This window comes from Phoxinus phoxinus, assembly GCF_949152265.1.
Source record: "Phoxinus phoxinus genome assembly, chromosome: 22".
NCBI lineage: Eukaryota > Metazoa > Chordata > Actinopteri > Cypriniformes > Leuciscidae > Phoxinus > Phoxinus phoxinus.
This window is the reverse complement of record NC_136897.1, coordinates 22838015-22860705: the sequence shown is the minus strand read 5'-3', so window position 1 is coordinate 22860705 and position 22691 is coordinate 22838015. Positions and strand designations below refer to the sequence as shown.

Genomic DNA, 22691 nt, shown 5'->3' with positions numbered 1-22691 from the left:
TTAAGCCCGATTTAAGCCCGATTTAAGCCCGATTTGCAAATCGTTGAGCTCGCCGACAGGTCGGGTTGTTATCGCGTGCAAAGTAGTCTGTAGTGTGAACTTGCCTTAAGCAGACCCCCAGATATAACACGACTACAAGAAGTGACACAATCAATCAAAATCACAGCCAATTAGGAGAGTGTGTGGGCGGAGCCTCTCTGCAAGTGCACTGCACTCACAATGAAACGGATAAGTACATAAATTATTAAATTTATATTTATTACACCCTTTACAAGTGAAATTTGATTACCATAAGAACAAGTTTCTAAACTTCTTTCAGTTCCTTTTGCTTCCTTTGAGTCTTACATTTTGAGTGGTCTTACATTTTCTGTGTTGTCACACTTAAGAAATCAAATCAAATCTTGCTTCAGGTACAGCTAATCACCAGAACTTTTCACATCAGTTCTGCTCATGGATGACGTTATATTCCCTCCAATGAAAGTACAAAGTCTTCTAATACTTTTTTGCAATGTTTGTGGAAGCTAAATCGCATTACGTTAGGTATTCATACAAAGAAAAAGCTTTACGTCAACAGTTTTCCTGACAAGGACAAATTTCCCTTCTGCTTAATTCTCTAGTCACATAAACACAGACAACCGGATGTTATTTGATACAAAGAGGGCAAGAAAACATGAAGACGGGAGCACATACCATCTCTTCTGTTGAGTTTAGAATAGTGTGGTGACCTCCTGTCAGAAAACTTTGATGAGTTCTGGAAGGAAGTTGGGGGTAGTGATGTCATCAGTGGCTCTTCACAGTAATCTGGATAAAAATAGAATGAAAAGTTGCGTTAAAACCAAACAAAAGAAACTTTTGTCTTTAGTTCTTTATTTGAAATGGAAAACAGTTAAGGGTTTGTTCAATTACATAAATATTATCATCTGATTTTGATTTTATTGTATTATATAATTCATTAGTTAAAATGTTTAATATTATATGACTTTCAATTTTATTACATGATTTCAAAAGTATTGTTTTTGCATGCACTAAATATTAACTCAAAACCTTTTGTTTTATTGGACACAATTTACTAAAAAGAGAATTTCAGCTCATTAATGGGGTTCGAATTTGAAACAAAAAAAACTCTTTTAATTGTAGTGGTGTAGTTTAATTGTGCCAGGTGTGATGTAAAGACATCTGTTCTCCGTAGAGACGGCCAGTTTGTGAGAGTTAACTAAAGTCTTGAGTCTTGCAAGCTGTTACATGTAGTCTGCCTTTCATCCGACTGAATTGCCAGTGCTGGTTTGTCACTGAACCCAGCCTATTTTTTTTTAAGAAAGCACTTCAACATGTTTCATGTTTGAAAGTGTCTGGGTTGTCAGAAATTTTATTCTCACCCGAGATTATGAGTATTATAATAGGAGTCAAAAAAAAAAAAAAAAAGGAAGGTTCCGAGAAGAGAAATTGTATTATCGGGTACAGTATATATGTGACAGCACAAGTTGAATCAGAGTGTTCATTCAAATCTTGTCAGTTCGTTACAGCAGTGGTAATTTTAGTATTTTAAATTTTTTGTGGTTGGCAAGAATACCCATTTGATAAAGGTCAGGACCCTTTTCAGTTTGGATGAGAGACTGAAGAAAACATTTCTGTGGCCATCAGTCCAGGAGGCTTTTAAAGAATGTACAACCGATTGCAAACTGCTTCTGTATATATCACCGTACACACATTACAGATAATCATGCAACCAACCATCAAGCACACTAACTGCTTCTGCACGGACAAAGACTCAATGCCCAGGAAGTTTATGCGAGACCATACCAAAGATAAGATTATTGTACTGTAGTAATATTGACTTTGAGTATAAATTGGGGAAATTAGCACTCAAATGGGAAATTAAATAATCATGGTTTTGATGAATATTATTTGCATACGCTATAAAATGGTTCTAAATATGGGCTTGTACCGCCTTGAACCGATATGAATATGCATCCGATTTACTCGTGATACTAATTCATACAGGAAAGGGGAATGATTTTAATCAGTCGTACTTGGAATTACGATTTTAACCACTAATGCGTATACATAATAATATTTACCTCGACACTTCGATCCGTTTAGCTCTTGGCAAGTACAATCACATCCATCTGGCCATAATGGATACAATTTACTCTTCAAGAGATCAGATCGGAAATATTTAAACTATGCAATGTTTAAAAGTATGGTAGAGCGTTTTTAACAAGGTAGCATAGAAAATCTAATTTTCAGGGATTTCAGATTGTGGATTCATAAAACACAACTTCAGACGAAGATTACAATGAAGTTTAATAAAAGACAATTTAAAAGTACGTAGGTTACACGATCAAGAGTATAACAATATGCATAAACAAAACAAATGATTATAAAACGATTAAGTAGCGTGTATATATATAAACACGGGATTCCCCAAGAGATGGAGAGAGAGAGAGAGAGAGAGAGAGTGAGGTATGAGAGAGAGAGAGAGAGAGTACACAGTTTAAGGAATACTTTTCAATAATCAAGAGACCGGAGGATTTCTCAGACAACCTTAACTAGCTTTGTTTCAAGATCAGATTCAGAATTAGCCTACTGTGTTGTCGTTGGAAAGTCGTCTGGTGCGTGCGCTGTTCCTTTGGAATCTCGCGGGCTTCCGGGTTGCGTGCGTGGTCGTTTTGACGCAGGGTGGAAACGCTAAGCTTTCGTTCGTTAAAACGCTGGATCAAGGAAGTAGCTTTAAACTTGTATAAAAATAAAGACTTAGTCTTAGAAACGGAAAGTAAACGGAGAGCAAGGCTCTCTGAAGCTAAGTTAAAGCTATGAGTTAGCGAACCTAGCCGTTAGACTAGAGTTTGGAGACTAGAGTGGAAAACTAGAATTGAAGAGCGGAAGTGAAGAACTAGAGAAAGAACTAACTAACTTTGGCTCGTCTCCAAAATATGAATGAAACCGGAGCACGCCCATTCTGAGTCTGGGAGCCAATCACGAGTGGGAATTTTGTGGCGCCAAGATTTCCTTTGTCTGAACGTCACGCCTATTCAGCGCGTGGGGAGGCCCGGAGTTTTATTCTGACATTATTCTACACTTCAATAAATGTTTCATAATGCATAATAACTTGTTTCTCAAAACAGATTCGAATTCGTCTAATTTCCTGATTTGTGACCATACCAAATATGCTAGAGTTTAGATAATGAAAAAGGGAACTATAATGATTTTTAGGTATTATGCGTTTCTATTGGTTGTTTTAATCCGGCAAAAGCGCATTCTACGTCAGATTCTGCATGCTTGTTAATCGCCGTTTCAAACAGAATGTTGCATTCTCACAAAACAACGTTTTTCTCACTATTAGAATTATGTGCGTGTGTGTGTCTGCTGTTGCCCCCACCGGGCGTGTGTGTGTGAGACGGGCGAGATACGTGTGTGACCTGTTTGACCTCCTGGGGTGTAAAACATGTTTGCGTGTTCGGCTTATAACAATACATGAAAGGAAATCTCACTGCGGGCGTCCCTGTGAAATAAAACAGACGCGATAATTAAATTAAAGAACCCCGGGATGTATGCTCTTATCTACGCACAGAATCAGCTAAAAGCTTTCAGCAAACGTTAATGTGTTGAAAAAGAAGGGAAGACACTATGGAATGCAGTAAATCACAAAACCTGTGTTTCGTCTGAGTTTAGCAAAATGTCAAGAAACCTTTTAGTCCTGCAATAAGTCAACAAAATAGAACATGTATGCCTTATCTATCAACATCTGGCGATGGTGCTACAGTCCCCCTTTTGTTCGGGAATGTTCATCGGATGGACGTTTGTCGAACAACGATTATCACAATGGTCAGATGTCAGGTGGAAACTTTTGAGGTTGACTGAGGCAGGTGGCGTTTAAGGCTGAGTAATCAGCTCGATGAGGTTGGAGGCAGTCTCTGCCGGGTTGTCGTCTTTCTGAGGAGTGCGACGGAACCTTACGGCCACCGCTTGGCAGAGTCGAGCAGTGGTGCTTTGCATCTGGTTGAGGCGTCTGTACAGAATAAAGGCCACGATCATGGAGATGGTTTGGCCTATGACGGCAGAGAGGCAGATTGCGGTGTCAGCCGCGGTCCAGGTTTGGACGACAGGTGAAGTGTCCAGGATGGGCATTTGGGACAAAGCTTGAAGGGCGGAGTCCAGTGGAGCAATGTCAATAAGTTGTCCCCCTTTCTGTTCAATCCACTGTTCCAGTGCGGGATCGAGGGTGAAGTTTTGGTCCTTGAAGAAGGATGGGAGTTCAAGTTCCGACTGGTATTCTTCACTTGGGAGATGGTATAAGGCCAGATCATCGAGGTGGAGGATGGCTCCTCGAGGGACTTGGATCCACATGCTCTGGTTTAGCAGGGCAACCCGTGTGGCGGTGTCATGTTGATCGTAGGTCAGGGTTGCAGTCCGAGCTGGCGTGTTGACGAGCCAGCGGTCGCCGACGATTTCGGCTTGCGTCTCGGTGACCTGGCTACGATGCGTGGCATCGGCTGGGCAGCGGGTATCTCCCGCCAACTGTTGAAGACCACAGATTCCATCAGTGTTGTCTCGAAGGAAAGGTTTGCTAGGGCAGAGGTAGTGGATGTCTTTGGTGAGCGTACACATGTGGAGATTAGGAGCGAGGTAGAGCTGTGGGTTGCTGTCGTGATACGCCACCACCTCGGGAGTCTGCACCCGGAACCGGGTGTTGCTCTGCCAAAAGCCCACATTTACAATGTCTTTGAGTCTGTAAATCCGGCTTGACTCGATGATCGGCAGGTTCAGTAAGAAACCCATCTCTCGTTGTGCTGGGTCGATGTAGAGTGGAATAGCACTACCCAGAGAGTAGGCAAGGTGGACTTGTAAGGGATCTGCAGGTGTGGTGATGGCGGATGCCAACACGGTTTGAACAAGGCTTAAGGGTACCAGGTATGGGGGAATCCTACCCATGGCCAAATTGTCTATGGAGGAGCTTACCTCCCGGAGCATGTCATTCATGAGTGCCGTGACTAACTGCGTTTGGGAAAAGTCATTTTGAAAAACAGTGAACAGCTGCTTCATGGAGTTCACCGTCTGGTTCAGCAGGACGCTGTGGGTGTTAAGGATGGTCACTGTTCCTCTCAGGGTCTTCCCTATGGTCTGTAAGGATGCGCTTTGGATGGTGAGCTGTTCTTTCAACTGTGGGAGTTCCGTCCGGATCTCGGCCACCTGGCGTTTCACAGTGGCGATGTTGACGGTGTTGACACTTGACATTCCGATGTTGAACAGTGTCCCAACCGCAGCAGCGGCTCCGAGCAGCGCTCCGAGGAACCGTTTGGAACGGCGGCCGTGGCCACTTAGCTCTGCTTGGGTGACAGTCATCTTCTCGAGCTGGCTTAGCATGTGTTCGATGTCGGCTTCGGCGTGGTGGAGGGCAGTCTCGGTCCATCGGGCCCCGGCGAAACTGTATTGGCTCACTCCGCTGGGGGAATGTGCACGGTAGACGTTTCGGGGGTCGAGTCGCACGTACACCTTCTGGGTGTGGGTACGGCAGTTGGTGATCAGAAGCCCAGGTTGTTCCCTCAACACGATTCCAGAAGCCGGTCCTGGAGAGATGACGTCGGAAGGCGGCTGGCCTTCGGTTGACTGGGCCCACAGGATTGCGATCAGCAGCAGCAGCATTTCTGTTACAGGCAGAGAGAGTAGGAGAGGTGTGGAGGAAAGGGGGGAGAGAGAGAGAAGGCAGATGTCAGCGGGGCTGTCCCAGGATGGAGGGACAGTTTTTTTCATTTCTTCGCAGGTGGCAGCTGTTTCAGTTCGCATTGGCCCCTCCCTGTCTGATTCTGCTAGTGGCCGCATATCTTTTGATCTGATTGCGGTGGACCCATTTGAGAACAGGTTCTTTCTGTCCCCGATTCAGCTTGATCTGGTAAGCAACAGGGGAAAGTTTGTTCACAATTTCATGGGGTCCTGTCCAGCGTGGCAAGAACTTTTTTGACAGTCTTTGAGTTGGAAGAGCGAAGTTGTAATACAGGACCTTGTCGCCCACCTCGAGTTCCTGGTGTGATGCCTTCCTGTCATAATAAGCTTTCTGGCCCTCAGCACTGTGTTGCAGATGTTGTTGGGCAAAAGCAAAAGTCTTTTTCAAATGCTCGTGCAAACCTTCCAGGTATTGGGAGGTGGTGTAGGCTGTGACGAGGTTGGAGTCCCCCGGCTGGTACAGCAGATGTAATGGCAGGGTCATTAGCCTTCCAGTCATGAGTTCAAACGGGGACACCCGTGTTGATGCTTGTGGGGTTGCCCGAATGGCCATCAAAACAAGGGGAATTTTAATGTCCCAATCCTTTTGGTTAGTGGACACATACTTTTTCAACATGCTGACCACCGTCTTGTTGGAATTCTCAACCTGGCCTGAGCTGATCGGATGTCGGGAAATATGCAGTTTGGCTTGTACCCCCAGGCATCTCCAGATCTTTTGCATGATCTCAGCAGTGAAGTGGGTACCCCTGTCAGAGTTGACTCTCAGTGGCAACCCGAACCGTGAGAAGATGTGGTTCATGAGGAGGAATGCCGTGGTTTGGGCTGTGTCGTTCGGTGCGGGAAGACACTCTACCCACTTGGTGAACTGACATATGACAGTGAGAAAGTACTTGTTCCCCCTTGTTGATCTGGGTAAGGGACCTACCCAGTCGATTTGGAGGTCTGACCACGGGAACGTGACACCTCTACGCTGTAGTGGGGCCCTGTGATTTGGGTTTGATGGTTGGAACTGACAGCAAACCAGACACTCTCTGACATACTCTGCCACATCTTGCTGCATGCCTGGCCAGTATGCCACTGTCTTCAACGTGTCATACGTGGCTCTGGTGCCGTGATGGCCCGCACATGGATTGTTGTGTGCGTACATCAGCATTACCCCCTGGTTGCAACGCGGGACCACGAGCCGTGGCGTAGTGGTGTCGTCGGGTGCAAACCACAAGATGTTGTCACGCACACGCAGCATGTGTCTAGAGTTGTACAAGTGTCTCAGGTCAGAGTCAGCATTGAGGGCTGAATCAGCGATAGGGTGGCTGGCGGGGTCAGAGAGGAGGTCAAGAATTGTCTTTACGGCCGTGTCAGAGGCCTGCATGTCAGCAATGTCATTGTTGGAGACTTGCGGAGTTAGCGACAGCAGTTGTGAGGCTGGAGCTGGATTAGGTGTGAGCCGCTGGCTGCGAGTTATCACTGCCACATCTGGGAGAGGTGTGGTGGCAGGAGGAGACCATGGGTCGCCGTGCAGAGCACCTGCTTTTGCTAAAGCGTCAGTGCGGTCATTAAAGTCTTTGTCTTTACCAGGCAGCTTGGAATGACCTTTCACCTTCTTCCAGTACACTGTCACATTGTGTGTGGTCGTGATGTTGTCACATGCTTGAAACAGGTGTTGGTGTTTTACAGGTTTGTTGTTAGCTGTCTTGAACCCATTTCGTTGCCAGGTTGGGAGATGGCACACAAAACTGAGTCTGGTATAATTAGAGTCTGTGCAAATGAGAAGTTCTTTGATGTCATGGGCCGCTGCGATTTGCAAAGTGATGAGGATGGCGGCCACTTCGGCGTACTGAGACGACTGAGGGCCTAGCTGGAAACTTTGCGGGGGACACGGCTGGTTGTTGACAAACAGAACTCCTGCACCTGCTTGCAGGGTGCCCTGATGGTTGTAGGAGCACCCATCGACATAAGCTGTGGTCATGCCTTGACACGCATTCTCATCAAAGTACCTGTGGCAGGTCAGTGGGGGCTGTGTTGGCTCCGGTGTGTCCATCATAGCAGCAGGCGAGTTGTCAGAGCAGTTTTGGCAGGCTGCCAGGCCATCGCCCAGCGCAGACTTGTGTTTCTGTGCATAGCGAGCCTCAACATTTCTTCCTTGAAGAGCCATTAACCAGGTGGCGATGCGTGAGTTGGTCACCACGCCATCACGGATGCGTTGGCTGTTGAGGAACATAACAGGCTGGTGGCAAGTCTCTATGATAACTTTCTGGGCACCAATGTAGTTGGAAAAACGCTGGATGGCCCACACGGTGCAGAGCAGAGCTTTTTCACAGTCTGAGAATTTGCATTCTGGGGGAAGAAGTGTCTTACTGGCATATGCGACCACCTTCTTGTCTTGGTCATGGCGTTGGTAAAGGCCAGCACTTAGACATTGAGCAGAGAATCCAGCCTCCAGGAAGAATTCCTTTTGCGGGTCAGGGTAGGCGAGGCATGGGGCTGAGCACAAATGTCTTTTCAGTTCGGTCATAGCATGTTCTTGAGCTGTGGACCAGATGAAAGGGGTGTCCTTTTTCAGCAAAGCTGTTAGAGGTCTGGCAATGTCTGAGTAATGTTCAATGAACTGCCGGGAATAATTGCATACCCCCAGGAAGCTTCTCAGCTCCGAGACGTTGGTGGGAGGCTTGATGGTTTGGACGGCCTGAATCCGACTGGATTGTGGTTCTATGCCGTTTTTTCCAATAAGGAGGCCGACGTAATTGACTTTAGTCTGACACCACTGACCTTTGTGCAGAGCGATTTTGGCTCCGGCGGTGGTTAGCTGGTTTAAAACATGGTCAATCTCGTTCAGGTGGTCGGCCACAGTTGCGCTTTTCATAAGCACGTCATCGACGTAAATCAAGTTACCTCTCACTCTAGCGTCGGGGCAGGCTTTGTTCAGGAAGATGTTGAACTCAGCAGGTGAGTTGGCGTAACCAAACGGGCACCTGTTGAAGGTGAACTGTCTGTTGCCAAAAGTGAATGCCAGCTTGTGTTGGTCGTCCGGATGCACCGGAATGGTCCAGAACCCCGAGGCCACATCGAGGGTAGAAAAGATGTTAGCTCCTCTGATTCTGGGAATTTCCTGTTCAAGCTGGGTCATGGGCCATCTTGACAATGGCACCTGTTTGTTCAATTGTCTATAGTCAATGGTTGGTCTCCATTTGCCGTTAGGTTTCAAAACGGGCCAGATGGGGGCACTATAAGTAGAGTTGCAGTGACGAATAACACCCTTTTCCATCATGGAGTCGATGATTTCTTGTACTGGCTCGTGTGAGGCTATGGGAATTTTATACTGCTTGACAAAGGTGGGAGGAGCCTCAGGGGGTGTGGGTATACGCACCGTGTGCAGGGTGGTGAGCCCACAGTCTAAAGAGTCTTGTGCAAAGGAGTCTTTGAACTTGTAAAGGACTTGTCGGAGGTTTTGACGGTCCGTGTCATTGTGGAGCGCGTTGGCGTTCTGTAGAATTTGCTGCACTTGAGTTTCAAAGCTGTCAGTAGTGTCAAGAGGTGCCGGTGCATCAGTCTCAGTGGCCTGCTGGTGGGAGACTGTGTACACAGAGAGGTGTTGATCCTCTGTGAGCTCGGTTCGGCATACCTGTTCTTTTGGTATTGACATGACAGATGTGATGGCGATGAACTGAAAGGGTGCAGTGAGTAGTGTGTCGTGTGGATGCCTTTCCGTCAGCAGTGCCTGTGGAATAGGCCCAATGACAGGTAACACAAGTTCAAAGTCATGAAAGTCTTGGCTGATTAGCCATCCCAGCCGAAAGGCTCTGGGAATGCAAATGTCAGTGGCTGTGCAGTTGTTGAACAGGATGTAGAGTACACGGGAAGACACTTCAGTGAGTGGTGTTGCTTCAAGTGTGAGTCCGAGTTCCACACATTCAGGGGATGGCTGGAAGTAACCCAGCGTGTGGTTGAGAGTTTGACCACAACGCAAGTTAAGTCGGACAGCGACCCCTTTGGTGTAAGCGGGTACTGCGGCTTCCTGTTCATTAATCAAGGTGCACACTTCAGGAATGGTTTGCCCTGACAGGAGATTATCATAGACAATGGGCTTGGGTGTTTGCAAAGTCAATGGGGCCCATATTACTTCATTCACAATGTCTATTTGAGCCCTTAGGCGTACCAACAGGTCTGCTCCGATGTAAGCATCATGGGGTGGGTCCGGCAGGACCAGGAAGTAGTGTGTCAGCCACCGGTGGTTCCATTTCAGATGCAAGGCGCATATCCCTTTTGCTGTTGTCATGGATAATGACTGAGAGTTCAGGGGAAAGCGTGTGCGTTTGCTGGCGAATGGTAAGTCTGGTGTGCTTTCAATGATGGTATTGAAGAGTGACAGGCTGATGGCTGAGTTGTCAGCATGCAGGGCAAGGACAATGTCTGTTGTGGTGACATCTTGTAACTGCAGGCTGGACTTGACCTTGGGACAGTAGATGTCAGAGTTGAGGTTGGCTTTGAAAGTGCAGAGTTTTGAACTTGAGCTGTGCTGGGAAGTTTGGGAAGTTCCCGGGAACTCTGGGGACTGACAGTCCGTCGCTGTGGCAGTCTCCGTGACCTCGTTGACCTCACTGTCTGGGTCACCAGACTGGTGTGGCTGGAGTGGCAGAGGTGCACGCACTTGAGCCCATACCTTTAGTTGCTTGAAGTCCAGTAACGGCTCGAATCGATCCAGCAGATCTTTGCCAATGAGAAGTGGGTGATTGTTCATGGGAGACACATATATGGGATGTACCAGACTCATCGGACCTATGGTCAGATGAATGGGAGCGATGTTTCGTAGCTGAATGTCATTTTGGCTGTACGATTGCACATTCATCTCACAGGTGTGGGAATTGAGAGTTCGATTTTGTCTTCGGGCTTCAGATTTGAGTTTTTCAAACAGCTGAGCCGAAATCAGCGTGAGGTCGGAGCCTGTGTCAACCAGGGCTTCGAGTCGCATCTCTCGTTCCAGGGTGATGGTGAGATACAGCTTACGGGCCACTCCCTTTTCGATCAGATTACCCAGGAGCTTTGGTGTGTGGGTATCGATCGCTAGGCAGTGAGGGTGTGACTTGTGTTGCTCGTAGTGGGTGCAGATGAGCAAAACAGCACTGTCTGGTATGTTGGCAGGAACATGACAGCTGTCAGCTGTCAGTTTGGTGTCACATGTGCTGTCATTGAGTGGGACAACAGTGTGTGTCAGAGTCTTTTGACAGTAAACAGTTTCTTGTGGTTCTGTCAGCTGTTGGTTGGCACTGGAAGTGTCATTTTGTGGGGAAACAGTGGGTTCAAAAGTCTTTTGACAGTAAACAGTTTCTTGAGGTTCTGTCAGCTGTTGATTGGCACTGGAAGTGTCATTTTGTGGTGAAACAGTGGGTTCAAAAGTCTGTGAGTGGTGAACTGTGTTCTGCAGTTCTGGGTCAATAGGAGGAAAGAGGTTAGCAGTGTTGGTTTCAGGCTTTGGAGGTAGTCATGCAGAGTCCGGCTTCCGTTTGTCATCCTTCTGAGAATTCTTTTTCAGGAATTCTCTCAGCATGTCTAGAAGTTCAGCTGAGTCAGCTGCAGCGGTGTTGTTACCTTTGGAGGTGGGCTCTGGCTTGAGCTTACCACCACGTCGTTGAGCGGGACTCTGTGGACGATTCTCGGGGCTTGTGGTTCGGGGAGAGGCTGGTTGGCGTTTCTTGGGTCGCCGGCTTTGATCCCAGGTGTTCTCACCTTGTTGATGGTGAGCAGGCCTGGGCCGGTCACAGAATTCATCGACACGGTCTTGGCGCTGTCTGGTGTGACCCCCTCCACGACCACGCTGCCCTCTGCTGGCTTGAAACGGTCTTGACTCTCTGTTGGCAGACTTGTAGTTGTGCTGTTTGGCGCCCTCTAGTGGAAGTTCTGGAAAGGGCTGAGATACAGCGTAAACAGTGGGAATTTTAGTCTTTTCAGAAGCAGTTTTCTGCTTAATATAAGCCTTGTGGGCTAAATCACGGAGTTGCTGTGTGTTCATAGTCTTAGGGCATGCTAGCACACCCAGGTGATGGCTAATGGTTGGGTGCAAGTTTCTTAGGAACAAAGTTCTGAAATTCACATCTTCCTCCATGTGAGACTCATTCAGGGCTCCGAAGTAGGACTGTCTGAGTCTGTTGTAGTAGGCTTGCGGGGTTTCCAGCCTGGCTTGCTTGACGTCCAGTGCCTTGATGAACCCCTGGTCTGTGTCTGGATCAGAAAACTCACGGACCAGAGCTTGGCGTAGCTGTTTGTAGTCCATTTTGACAGTGTCTGGTTGTCGATCCAGGAAGCTCCGTACGTCACGGCTAGACGTAATCCGGAGGAGGTACAGTTTGTCCCAGTCTGTGACGTCGGGAATTGTTTGTAGATGAAACTCCACATCTTGCAAGTACAAATGAATGTCACTACCACCTGTTGGCTGTGGCGAGAACTGTGGAATGTTCCTTGCCAGCTTGTCAAGGTTCTTGGAGTAGGAGTTATGGGAAACAGCCCGTCCCGTCTGGGTGGGGACCTGACTGTTCCCAACGTCGCCCCCTTCAGCTTTGGGTGTGTGGCTGAGAGGTGGGGCGTGGCTGTGGAGGGGAGACGGAGTGTAGTGTGTGTCTCCCCCCGGCTCACCTTGAAGCTTGTATGAGTATGCGAGCTCTGTCTGGGCACTGTCAAGTTCATCTTTGAGGAACTGTCTTTGTTTCAAAAGTTCGGAAATTTCAGCTTTGGCAGTGTGTAAATGCTTTTCACACGCTCTGAATTTTGCGGTTCTGTCTCTTAGGGCAGTCTCTGCTCTTTCCAGAATAGTAGCTCCACGCTGCACTTCATCATGCAGTTCCGCCGAGATGCGTTTTTCGGCGTCCACTTGCTCTTTGGTCTCTAGGCGCAGGTTTTCCATGGCCTCTTGAAGTTGCTGTAGATCCTGATGCTGATCGGCGCTGGTGTCGTCCTCCTCGTTGAGCTCCTCTTGTAGCTCCTCCAGACGACTTTGCACTTGGTCCTTTTGCCGACGAGCGTCCTCCAGCTGCAGTTTCAACTGTGCAGCTTCCTCCTTTAGCTTGGCGTTGTCCTCCTGAAGAAGGGTGTTGTCCTTCTCTGCAAGTTGGGCTTGGCTCAGGAGATTATGGGCCACGCTTCCGACGAGTCGGGACCACTCTTTAGCGCCATAGGGGTGTGTGGGGTCGTGAGTCACGAGCAGGTCCAGGTCGTTGTCCAGCTGTTCTCTGGTGAGAGTCGACAGGTCCGCTGCTTGGGGCAGGGAGCTGGCTGTCATGGCTCGTAGCCACGCGTCCAGGTCCCGCCAATGGGCTGCTGGGCTGCTGGTACGCGACATTATGGCTCACTGCGGCGAGAGAAACACAACAAACACACACACAGACAAGACCAATCGCACACTTGTAGGCAGGCTACTAGGTTATAGTACGGCGGGGCCGTCTATAGTAAATTTGGCTAACTGACTTTCAGACAGTTAGGAGGGGCCAATGCACGGATAGGCTAGGGCCCACAATAGAGTCGCCAGGCGGTAGTCTGGCTTAGCTGGTTGACTATTTAGTTCCTCAGGTCTCTTGGTAACTGAAAGGAAACAAAATCAACAGAACAAAACAAAACAGAACAAAATCTCAGTGCACTAAAAGAACCTAAACTTGGTTGGTCTGTTATAAAGGGTGGCAACTAGTGTCACAGTGGGTGTTATTGGTTTTAAAGGGGGCCTTCAGCTACACTTCTCTGTTAGAGATGGTGATAGGGGTGTCAGGTTCGCAGCTTTTGGGGCAGGAAACCTAAGAGGGGTGTATATCGTAGGGAAGAAGAGTGAAATAGACACTTAAAATATGCTACGGGAGAATACCTAGTATTCGGGAGCCTATAATAAATGGGTGTATTTTACTCAATGTCAGTTTACCTGTGGGAGTTTGAGGTCACACCAGTCGGCCTCCGGAGCGAGTCAACCTTTTCCAGTGCCTCCAGACACTCCTCCGCAGTGAGCCCCGGATCCTTTTCGTTACTCTACTTCCCCTGCTGCGCCCTCTCAAACAAGACACTTTGCCTTGAAGCCCCCGGCGCCTCTGAGGTATCAGCCAGCCTTATGCAACAAAACTTGGGTGTCTTTCCGAACCCTCCAGCGAAGCCGGAGTGGCCCCTTTGGGCCCCGGATGGATTAACTCCCAAAATTGAAACGGTTTGGCTTGACTGACCCTTCAGAGTTGTGGGTTCAAGGTTAGCTCTTGCGTGCCGCAGCAGTAGGTTAGAGATTGAAAGGACTCGCGAGTCCCACCACGGCCGAAATGCTGTTAGCACCAGTCAGGAATCACACTCACGGAGATCGGCCCGGCTCCCTCGCTTCACCACAGATACTGGGATCGTACCTATGAACATACACAGGAGAGATAATAAGCTTCAAGGCTAAAAGGGTTTTTTTGCTTGACCAGACTGAGAAATTTCTGCGGGGGAAATAACTAGAAATGGACTAAACAAAAAAAACTCTTAGATTTTAAAATTAATTTGAGAAAATTAATCTAACCTGAAAAGAAACAATAACAGGGGTAAAATCAACAAACAAAAATTGAAACTTAGCCTGACCCAAATTGGACAATAACCGAGGTCGTTGAAACAAGGAGTGGTCGGCGTTTAGGCTGCGGGAGTGGACTGCGGGGACCACTAAGGGTTACTTCTCTTCTCCAGTGGTTCACCTAGTTTGTTTAACACAATTGAAAAATGTGTTTAAATCAAATCTAAGTAAGCCTGGGAAATTTCACAGAAATTATATTGGTTTTATAATATTCCTTAATGAAATGATTATAAAATCCTGAAAGGGAAGAGGTATAGGTTGGATTAACACAGCATGCAGTTGATAGAAGGCTGATAGCCAGACTGGAGAATGATGTCAACACCAGGGGGCGCTTCTCTTTCAGGTGGGCTTTTGACGGACTGGGGAATGGGTACCTGTCTTTCACCTCAAGTCTAAATGCACTTGGAGAAAACAAACAAACAAACAAACCAAAACAAAACCAACCAAAACAGTGAAATAAAGATATTTCAAAGAGTTATAATAGTTTCAGACAATAATCATCACAACCTGAAGTCATTAGAAGTTATTAGCTGAGACAGATAAACTCAGAAGGTTCAGAGATAAGATTGCAAAGAGAAAGTTCTGAGAAAATGTTTGGCTTGAGGGGTTTATGGCTGAAATTTAATTCACTTTGTTGAAACAAACTCGCATAAACTGCCTCAATCCAAAACAGAAAAGTTTGTTTTTCGAAATAAACAGCTTTAAGTTCGGATCTGTATTTAAACAGTTCATTCACTAACCTCTAAGTTTAATTTGGAAGAGCAAAAATTGTCTTAACCTCTATCGTCCACGCGATGGCGCACTTTCGCTAACAGTTAGAAACTGTTGTTAGAGTTTCAAAGGAAAAACTGATTAGCTTGCACTTGCGAGTTACCTCCACGCGATGGCGCCCTTCTGCTCACAGAATGACGTCACCGACTAGTGGGATCAAAGTTCAGAAGACAATAATTTGAAAGCATGCACTTCACTGTTTCAACCACGCGATGGCGCAGTTCTGCTCACAGAATTACGTCACAGACACGTGGGGTTAAAGTTCAGAGAGAGACGCTATAAACTTGCATGAGCTGTTTTATGCCACGCGATGGCGCGCTCGAGCCCTGTACACAGTTTACAGTAGTATCTGCTTTTTACCAAGACAATTTACAGCGTGCATAAATTACAAGCATTTACTGGTTTTCTTCACAGTCAAATCAATACGAGGAGTTCCTATTTACCCTAGAAAACACCACGATCGTCCTTTTGCGCGTATTGCCGCACGGACACAACGGGAAACGAAATAAGAGCTTATCACGGGTAGCTAGTCCATACGCTTTTACTCGAGTCCACGTTAGCTAGCTTATAATAGTGCCTTTTTACAGAAGGAACATCGCTTCTGAAGGTCTTATCTTTACCGGTTTAAACGTTTACTAAGAAGATTTCGTCGTTCTTAAAAACGTAATTAAACAGTATAAAAAGTGTACACAGTTGTGTCAGAGTTTTTTTTCTGCACATTTAACTGGACAGTTTTTTAATACTGTAACACACAGGAGAGCTGGGAGATAATTCGTTTAGATTCTCTGCCAGCGGTGCTGTGTTTCACAAGCTTCTGCTTGGAGTCGACTTAATGCAAAACTTTACGGTTGTACAATTATTAATATTCACAAATCACATCTGAATACAATATGCATATGAATCCACACTGAAATTTGAAAATTGCCCGCATCCTCCACCATTAAATGTAGTAATATTGACTTTGAGTATAAATTGGGGAAATTAGCACTCAAATGGGAAATTAAATAATCATGGTTTTGATGAATATTATTTGCATACGCTATAAAATGGTTCTAAATATGGGCTTGTACCGCCTTGAACCGATATGAATATGCATCCGATTTACTCGTGATACTAATTCATACAGGAAAGGGGAATGATTTTAATCAGTCGTACTTGGAATTACGATTTTAACCACTAATGCGTATACATAATAATATTTACCTCGACACTTCGATCCGTTTAGCTCTTGGCAAGTACAATCACATCCATCTGGCCATAATGGATACAATTTACTCTTCAAGAGATCAGATCGGAAATATTTAAACTATGCAATGTTTAAAAGTATGGTAGAGCGTTTTTAACAAGGTAGCATAGAAAATCTAATTTTCAGGGATTTCAGATTGTGGATTCATAAAACACAACTTCAGACGAAGATTACAATGAAGTTTAATAAAAGACAATTTAAAAGTACGTAGGTTACACGATCAAGAGTATAACAATATGCATAAACAAAACAAATGATTATAAAACGATTAAGTAGCGTGTATATATATAAACACGGGATTCCCCAAGAGATGGAGAGAGAGAGAGAGAGAGAGAGAGTGAGGTATGAGAGAGAGAGAGAGAGAGTACACAGTTTAAGGAATACTTTTCAATAATCAAGAGACCGGAGGATTTCTCAGACAACCTTAACTAGCTTTGTTTCAAGATCAGATTCAGAATTAGCCTACTGTGTTGTCGTTGGAAAGTCGTCTGGTGCGTGCGCTGTTCCTTTGGAATCTCGCGGGCTTCCGGGTTGCGTGCGTGGTCGTTTTGACGCAGGGTGGAAACGCTAAGCTTTCGTTCGTTAAAACGCTGGATCAAGGAAGTAGCTTTAAACTTGTATAAAAATAAAGACTTAGTCTTAGAAACGGAAAGTAAACGGAGAGCAAGGCTCTCTGAAGCTAAGTTAAAGCTATGAGTTAGCGAACCTAGCCGTTAGACTAGAGTTTGGAGACTAGAGTGGAAAACTAGAATTGAAGAGCGGAAGTGAAGAACTAGAGAAAGAACTAACTAACTTTGGCTCGTCTCCAAAATATGAATGAAACCGGAGCACGCCCATTCTGAGTCTGGGAGCCAATCACGAGTGGGAATTTTGTGGCGCCAAGATTTCCTTTGTCTGAACGTCACGCCTATTCAGCGCGTGGGGAGGCCCGGAGTTTTATTCTGACATTATTCTACACTTCAATAAATGTTTCATAATGCATAATAACTTGTTTCTCAAAACAGATTCGAATTCGTCTAATTTCCTGATTTGTGACCATACCAAATATGCTAGAGTTTAGATAATGAAAAAGGGAACTATAATGATTTTTAGGTATTATGCGTTTCTATTGGTTGTTTTAATCCGGCAAAAGCGCATTCTACGTCAGATTCTGCATGCTTGTTAATCGCCGTTTCAAACAGAATGTTGCATTCTCACAAAACAACGTTTTTCTCACTATTAGAATTATGTGCGTGTGTGTGTCTGCTGTTGCCCCCACCGGGCGTGTGTGTGTGAGACGGGCGAGATACGTGTGTGACCTGTTTGACCTCCTGGGGTGTAAAACATGTTTGCGTGTTCGGCTTATAACAATACATGAAAGGAAATCTCACTGCGGGCGTCCCTGTGAAATAAAACAGACGCGATAATTAAATTAAAGAACCCCGGGATGTATGCTCTTATCTACGCACAGAATCAGCTAAAAGCTTTCAGCAAACGTTAATGTGTTGAAAAAGAAGGGAAGACACTATGGAATGCAGTAAATCACAAAACCTGTGTTTCGTCTGAGTTTAGCAAAATGTCAAGAAACCTTTTAGTCCTGCAATAAGTCAACAAAATAGAACATGTATGCCTTATCTATCAACATCTGGCGATGGTGCTACAGTACTTTAAAGGTAAATAACATGCCGTAATTTGCTTTTCTTGCATCCTTCAATGGCCTTCTCAACAGAAACGCACAGATCAAAAGAACTCTAATGAACCGCAGCTCGACAGCCCAAACACATTAGTCTCAAGCTTCCAGAATATGCATGTATCGTCAGAATAACAAAACAATGAACAGCAGGTTAGGGAACCATTAGCTGTGTCCAGGGAGCATTTTAAAGCTCTCTCCTGTTTCAGCAGCGTAAGCACTTTGCAGCACTCTCCATGGACCAAGGTAAAAATATATCCTTATTTAGAGGGCCTTTGCATTCGTGGCAACATTTTGCCTGGCAATCACTCATTTGACATTGAATTGCCTACTCCCAATTTTGACGCTCCCAATAGCCATCTCTCCATCTCTTTTGTTCTCTACTCCTCAATCTCGCCTACCTTTCTGTTCACCCACTCTTCATTTTCTGTTTTCCTCCTCCTTTCTCTCCATCTCACACGTACACACTCCCACTTTCTCTTCAACTTAATGAGAAAAGAGAGAAGTCTCGCCATTGTGAGGGGGCTCACATGTGTTATTGCCACCATAAGGGAGCCATAATCTGAGTCAGCAGTGCTCTCCGCTGCATCAGAGAGAACAGCTGCGGCATCGTCCTTTCACTCTCAGCTGAGCAAATGACACACAGCACCCCCTTCAGATTTACTCCTACAGTAATAAGTAGCATTTTAAGAAAGTTCACTGAAGAAAGTGATGAAGTGTCCTAGATGTTCTGCAAAGTTCATCTGAGGTTGATTTGTTTGCACTGAAATACAACCTCAGAGATTGCAAATGATATACCTGACGTTTATGTGACACCCTCAAGGGTATGACATCATTTGATGAGGACAACAAAATATTTCACGTCTGAATTCAGGACCTTATGAATTTCGCTGAAGCACATAATTCAGAACTTTCACATGTCCTGAAAGTTATCAGGCCCCTTTTTTTTGTGTGGGAAATTAATAAACAGGCAGTGTCAGGATTTTAAACACACTGGAGGTCTTGTTGACTCCAGCAATATTTCTAACAGGATTTTTTCATTAAACAAATAATTTCCCAATGGAGTGTCTAGACCTCAAGATGTTACGGATGATAAGGGCACATAAAATTGGACTAATGTTTAATTACTGTAAACACAGACTAGGGATGGACTTACACAAACTAATAATCCCACTCAAGATTTTGAAACATTACATGCGGAGTCAACAAACGAACAAGAGCTAAGAATAGGACGATACTCTGCGAAAACTGATCCAGCAGGCTTTATTCAGATGCTTGTTGACCCATTTTGAGAGAAACTGACAATCACTACAAAAGCTGAGCAAGTGAATATTCTTTGAAATTCTATACATATTTTACAGATCCTGTCATATATATTTAATTCTGCATTAGCCTCATTCAAGCAACCCCTTTAAAACTAAATAACTAGCTTTATATTTCAAAACATGGCTGATACCTTCAAAAATATATTGATGAGTACTGTTTTATTACAGTTCTTTATATGAATAATGCAGACGATTCCTGTCAATTCTGTTTTTCTTCCTAAGAAAGATATCAAACACATTTATTAAAATGTAGACAGTTGAACCTAGCTGAAAAACAAGAGGTATTTTATCAACACAAACCAATTCATAGACTTGCATTGACAGATAACTTCAGAGCAAACGTGGTCAGAGTCTGCCACTGTAAGCCGTTTCGAGAATCACTGAATCGAAATGATCCACATAAAATGAAAATTCACCCTATGTTAGCAGCTATTGATCTTATTGTACGTATAGGTTTTTTGCTATGTTTATGTTTCATTCAAAAAATTACCTTGTAATTCTTAATCAAAACATTGACTACCTTCCAGTGAAACAACAGACTTCTCTCTGGTGACATATGCAATCATTTAATCTGCTTAAACTTCGCCCCTTCCTTTCAATCGACTGCAAGCTAACAACTCAATCCGCCTCTATCCAATCAAAAACTAAATCATAGAACCAAGTCCCAGTACCTTTTTCTTCACTCTGATGCATGTCACAGAAAATATTGGAACTATTTCATTGGAACTTTATGAACTGAATTTTCTAAAAGTTTAGCTCAGGTATAGGCACAATTCTATTCATAGAGATCTAGCATTGTCCAACGCTGCTTCAAAACACCTGTCTGTAATTAAGTGTTCCTCGAGATCTTATTTAGCTGGTACAAGCAGTATCTCCAGGATTGGGCACCGCTGGTCAAGCCAAATAACGAGAACCCATCCCACTAAATAAATATCCTAAACAGTCATTGCATACAATTGAACTATTGAGCATTCGATGGATGGTTTATGTGATATCAATTCATGCTTAGTATTCATACTGAAAAGAACAATGAAATGTTCTTCAGAAACCCTGTTGTAAATCCACCATTGTTGGTGGCTTCATAAGTATCCTCAGCTGGAACACTTTCACCTCATCAACCAATCAAAATGTGCGCTTTTATCTTTCACAAAAATGATTTATGGCCCTTCATGGTTAAAACAACAAAAGCAGCTCTCTTCAAGCCCCGTCATCTACAGGAGCACGTCAATGACCTTTCGACATAAAAAAACACATCTACAATTTTACATTCTCCCTCTCTTTTAGCCGTATGCACATGCACACATGTTCACATCTCAACATAATGACAGAGACCACAGTAGAGTAAAGTGTTTGCCTAGCAACTGGCATATAATTATATTTTTCCATCACAAAATAACCCCGGGAGCAGCAGCATTTTGAAGTGGCTGAATGACAGACATTATGTGGAATTTTAGGACTAAGAAAGGTGGGCCTGAGTCAGTGACGTCTCAGACAGGTCTGTGTCTCTGATGCACTCTTCATTCTGTCCTGCTTGAGAGTGAATCCACATGGTCATTGTTCAAAAGGTCAGATATTATTACTGTGCATCCTCAATGTGTCCTGGGCAGGAGTGCTTTAATCATGTGGTCCAGGGGACACAGAAAAGTGAGAAAGAGGGCAGGAATGGCAAAGTGAAATGAGAGGAAGAGAATAAGAGAATGCTGGTAATAACAAGAAAGAGTATAAAGCCGGGATCGGCAAGGAACTTAGGCAAGTTTGCCGCCATTGGAACACGGAGGTGTAATCATTAGAATGCATGCAATAACAGAGGAGAGAGGAATATTATGTATATTTGTTTATTTTAGAAATGCTGAAGTCAATCATATCTGCACAAATCTTTCAGCAATCCTTCTTTGTAATCACACAGACAGTTTTATTGAGTTATAAAGCTTTATGGGAAGCCAAACACTCCAAAAGTGGGATGAAACTGCAATACACAGCAGAACCGCACAGTGCGAATCACTGGAGAGTGGATCTGTTTACCCTCACGGCCCACTGAGCAGCGCAGTGATCCGCTCCATTAACTTGCGCAAACCAGAAACTGATCTGCACTGAACAAAAAGTGGAACGCTCTAGGAAATGGATCTACTGTCCTGGGTCGCGCAGTCCTACTCGCAGCCACAGCAGTGCTGCAGCAATTACACACTTTGGTCTTCTGTTTTGCTGAGGATACTACTTCAATAAAGGATGTTGAATACTACAATAGCCCTGCTTTCCACGCTATTTCACAAAAAGCAGATAGATTTCATATTATTTAAAACAATTGTTCAAAATGAAGATAAAGTATTAGGGGTGCGGAATTTTTTTTATTAATATATGAATCGCGATTCTATCTTCTACCGATTTGTATCAATTCACAAATTTCAAAAATCGATTTTATAAAGTGTTACACTTCATTAACTTCGCAGTACTACTTAAAGTTACTTACAGTTATTGACGTTAATGACAATAAGCCGTGAACAAAGACTCAGTGCGGTGCTCGCGCTGGCGCCTCTCACATGCATGCGATTACAAATTCAGTTCTCTTTCACAGCTATACACACAATTATGTCAAAATGCACATCATGTGGACTGTGGGGAGTATTCAATGTAAACAGTCGGTTATGTCCTACGCGTAAACACGAAAACAAATGGGAGAAAATCGGATGTGTAAATATATTCGTGCATTCATTCTTAAAGGGACGTTAGTTAGCAGCCTCATAAACTGTTCCCAAACATTTCATTAATGTTTATGACATTTTTGTATTGATTGTCAGCTTAAAGGGTATTTGTATAATATTGGGTTGACTAAAATGGGAAGAAAAACTAAATTAACTTCAAGGTTCACATTTTTTTTCCTTCTAGACCTATTAAACTGTCCACCACAGCTAAATAAGAAAAGTAACACAAAATAGTAAACTACAATCAAATCTATGCACATATGGAATCGTGACCTCAAGAATCGATTTGAAATCTAATCGTGAGGTACCAAAAGATTCCCACCCCTATAAAGTATTACTAAAATAATTTGCATTTCATAAAAAAGTACTTGTTCACAACATGTAACACAAATTTTTAAAGAGTCCAAATTGATTGATAGCTGATTTTATACATGCATAAAAACAAAAAGCAAAACTTTGAGGTCAGCTGGTCAAAATCAATAGCAAAATTGTCTCAGAGAAGTTTTGAGAAAAGCTTTTTGTCACTGTATGCGATGCAAATTTCTACATTTTTAAGTGTACAAAAACTTTTTGGGTCCACTGCATATTGGTCTATAACAGATTTAATTTGGAGGTTGACGTCAATTCATGTAAAACAGGTTCCCGACTCCTGGTATAGAGGGATCACAGGACAGTTTTCAACAGCTGTAAACAATGCAGG

General features: G+C 44.4%; 1 protein-coding gene across 4 annotated transcripts in view; it reads right to left on the bottom strand.

The window, feature by feature from the left end:
• The window catches only part of cntnap5l (contactin associated protein family member 5 like), an 81459-nt gene that overhangs the window by 48148 nt on the left and 10620 nt on the right, over positions 1-22691 (bottom strand). For all 4 annotated transcript variants that reach the window (XR_013795951.1, XM_079598131.1, XM_079598132.1 and 1 more), the window contains exon 2: positions 691-801. Coding sequence is in view for 3 of the 4 variants with exons in the window: in XM_079598131.1 (XP_079454257.1) it covers positions 691-801 (111 nt within the window). In the remaining variant the exon portion in view is untranslated. The remainder of the gene's footprint in view (positions 1-690; positions 802-22691) is intronic.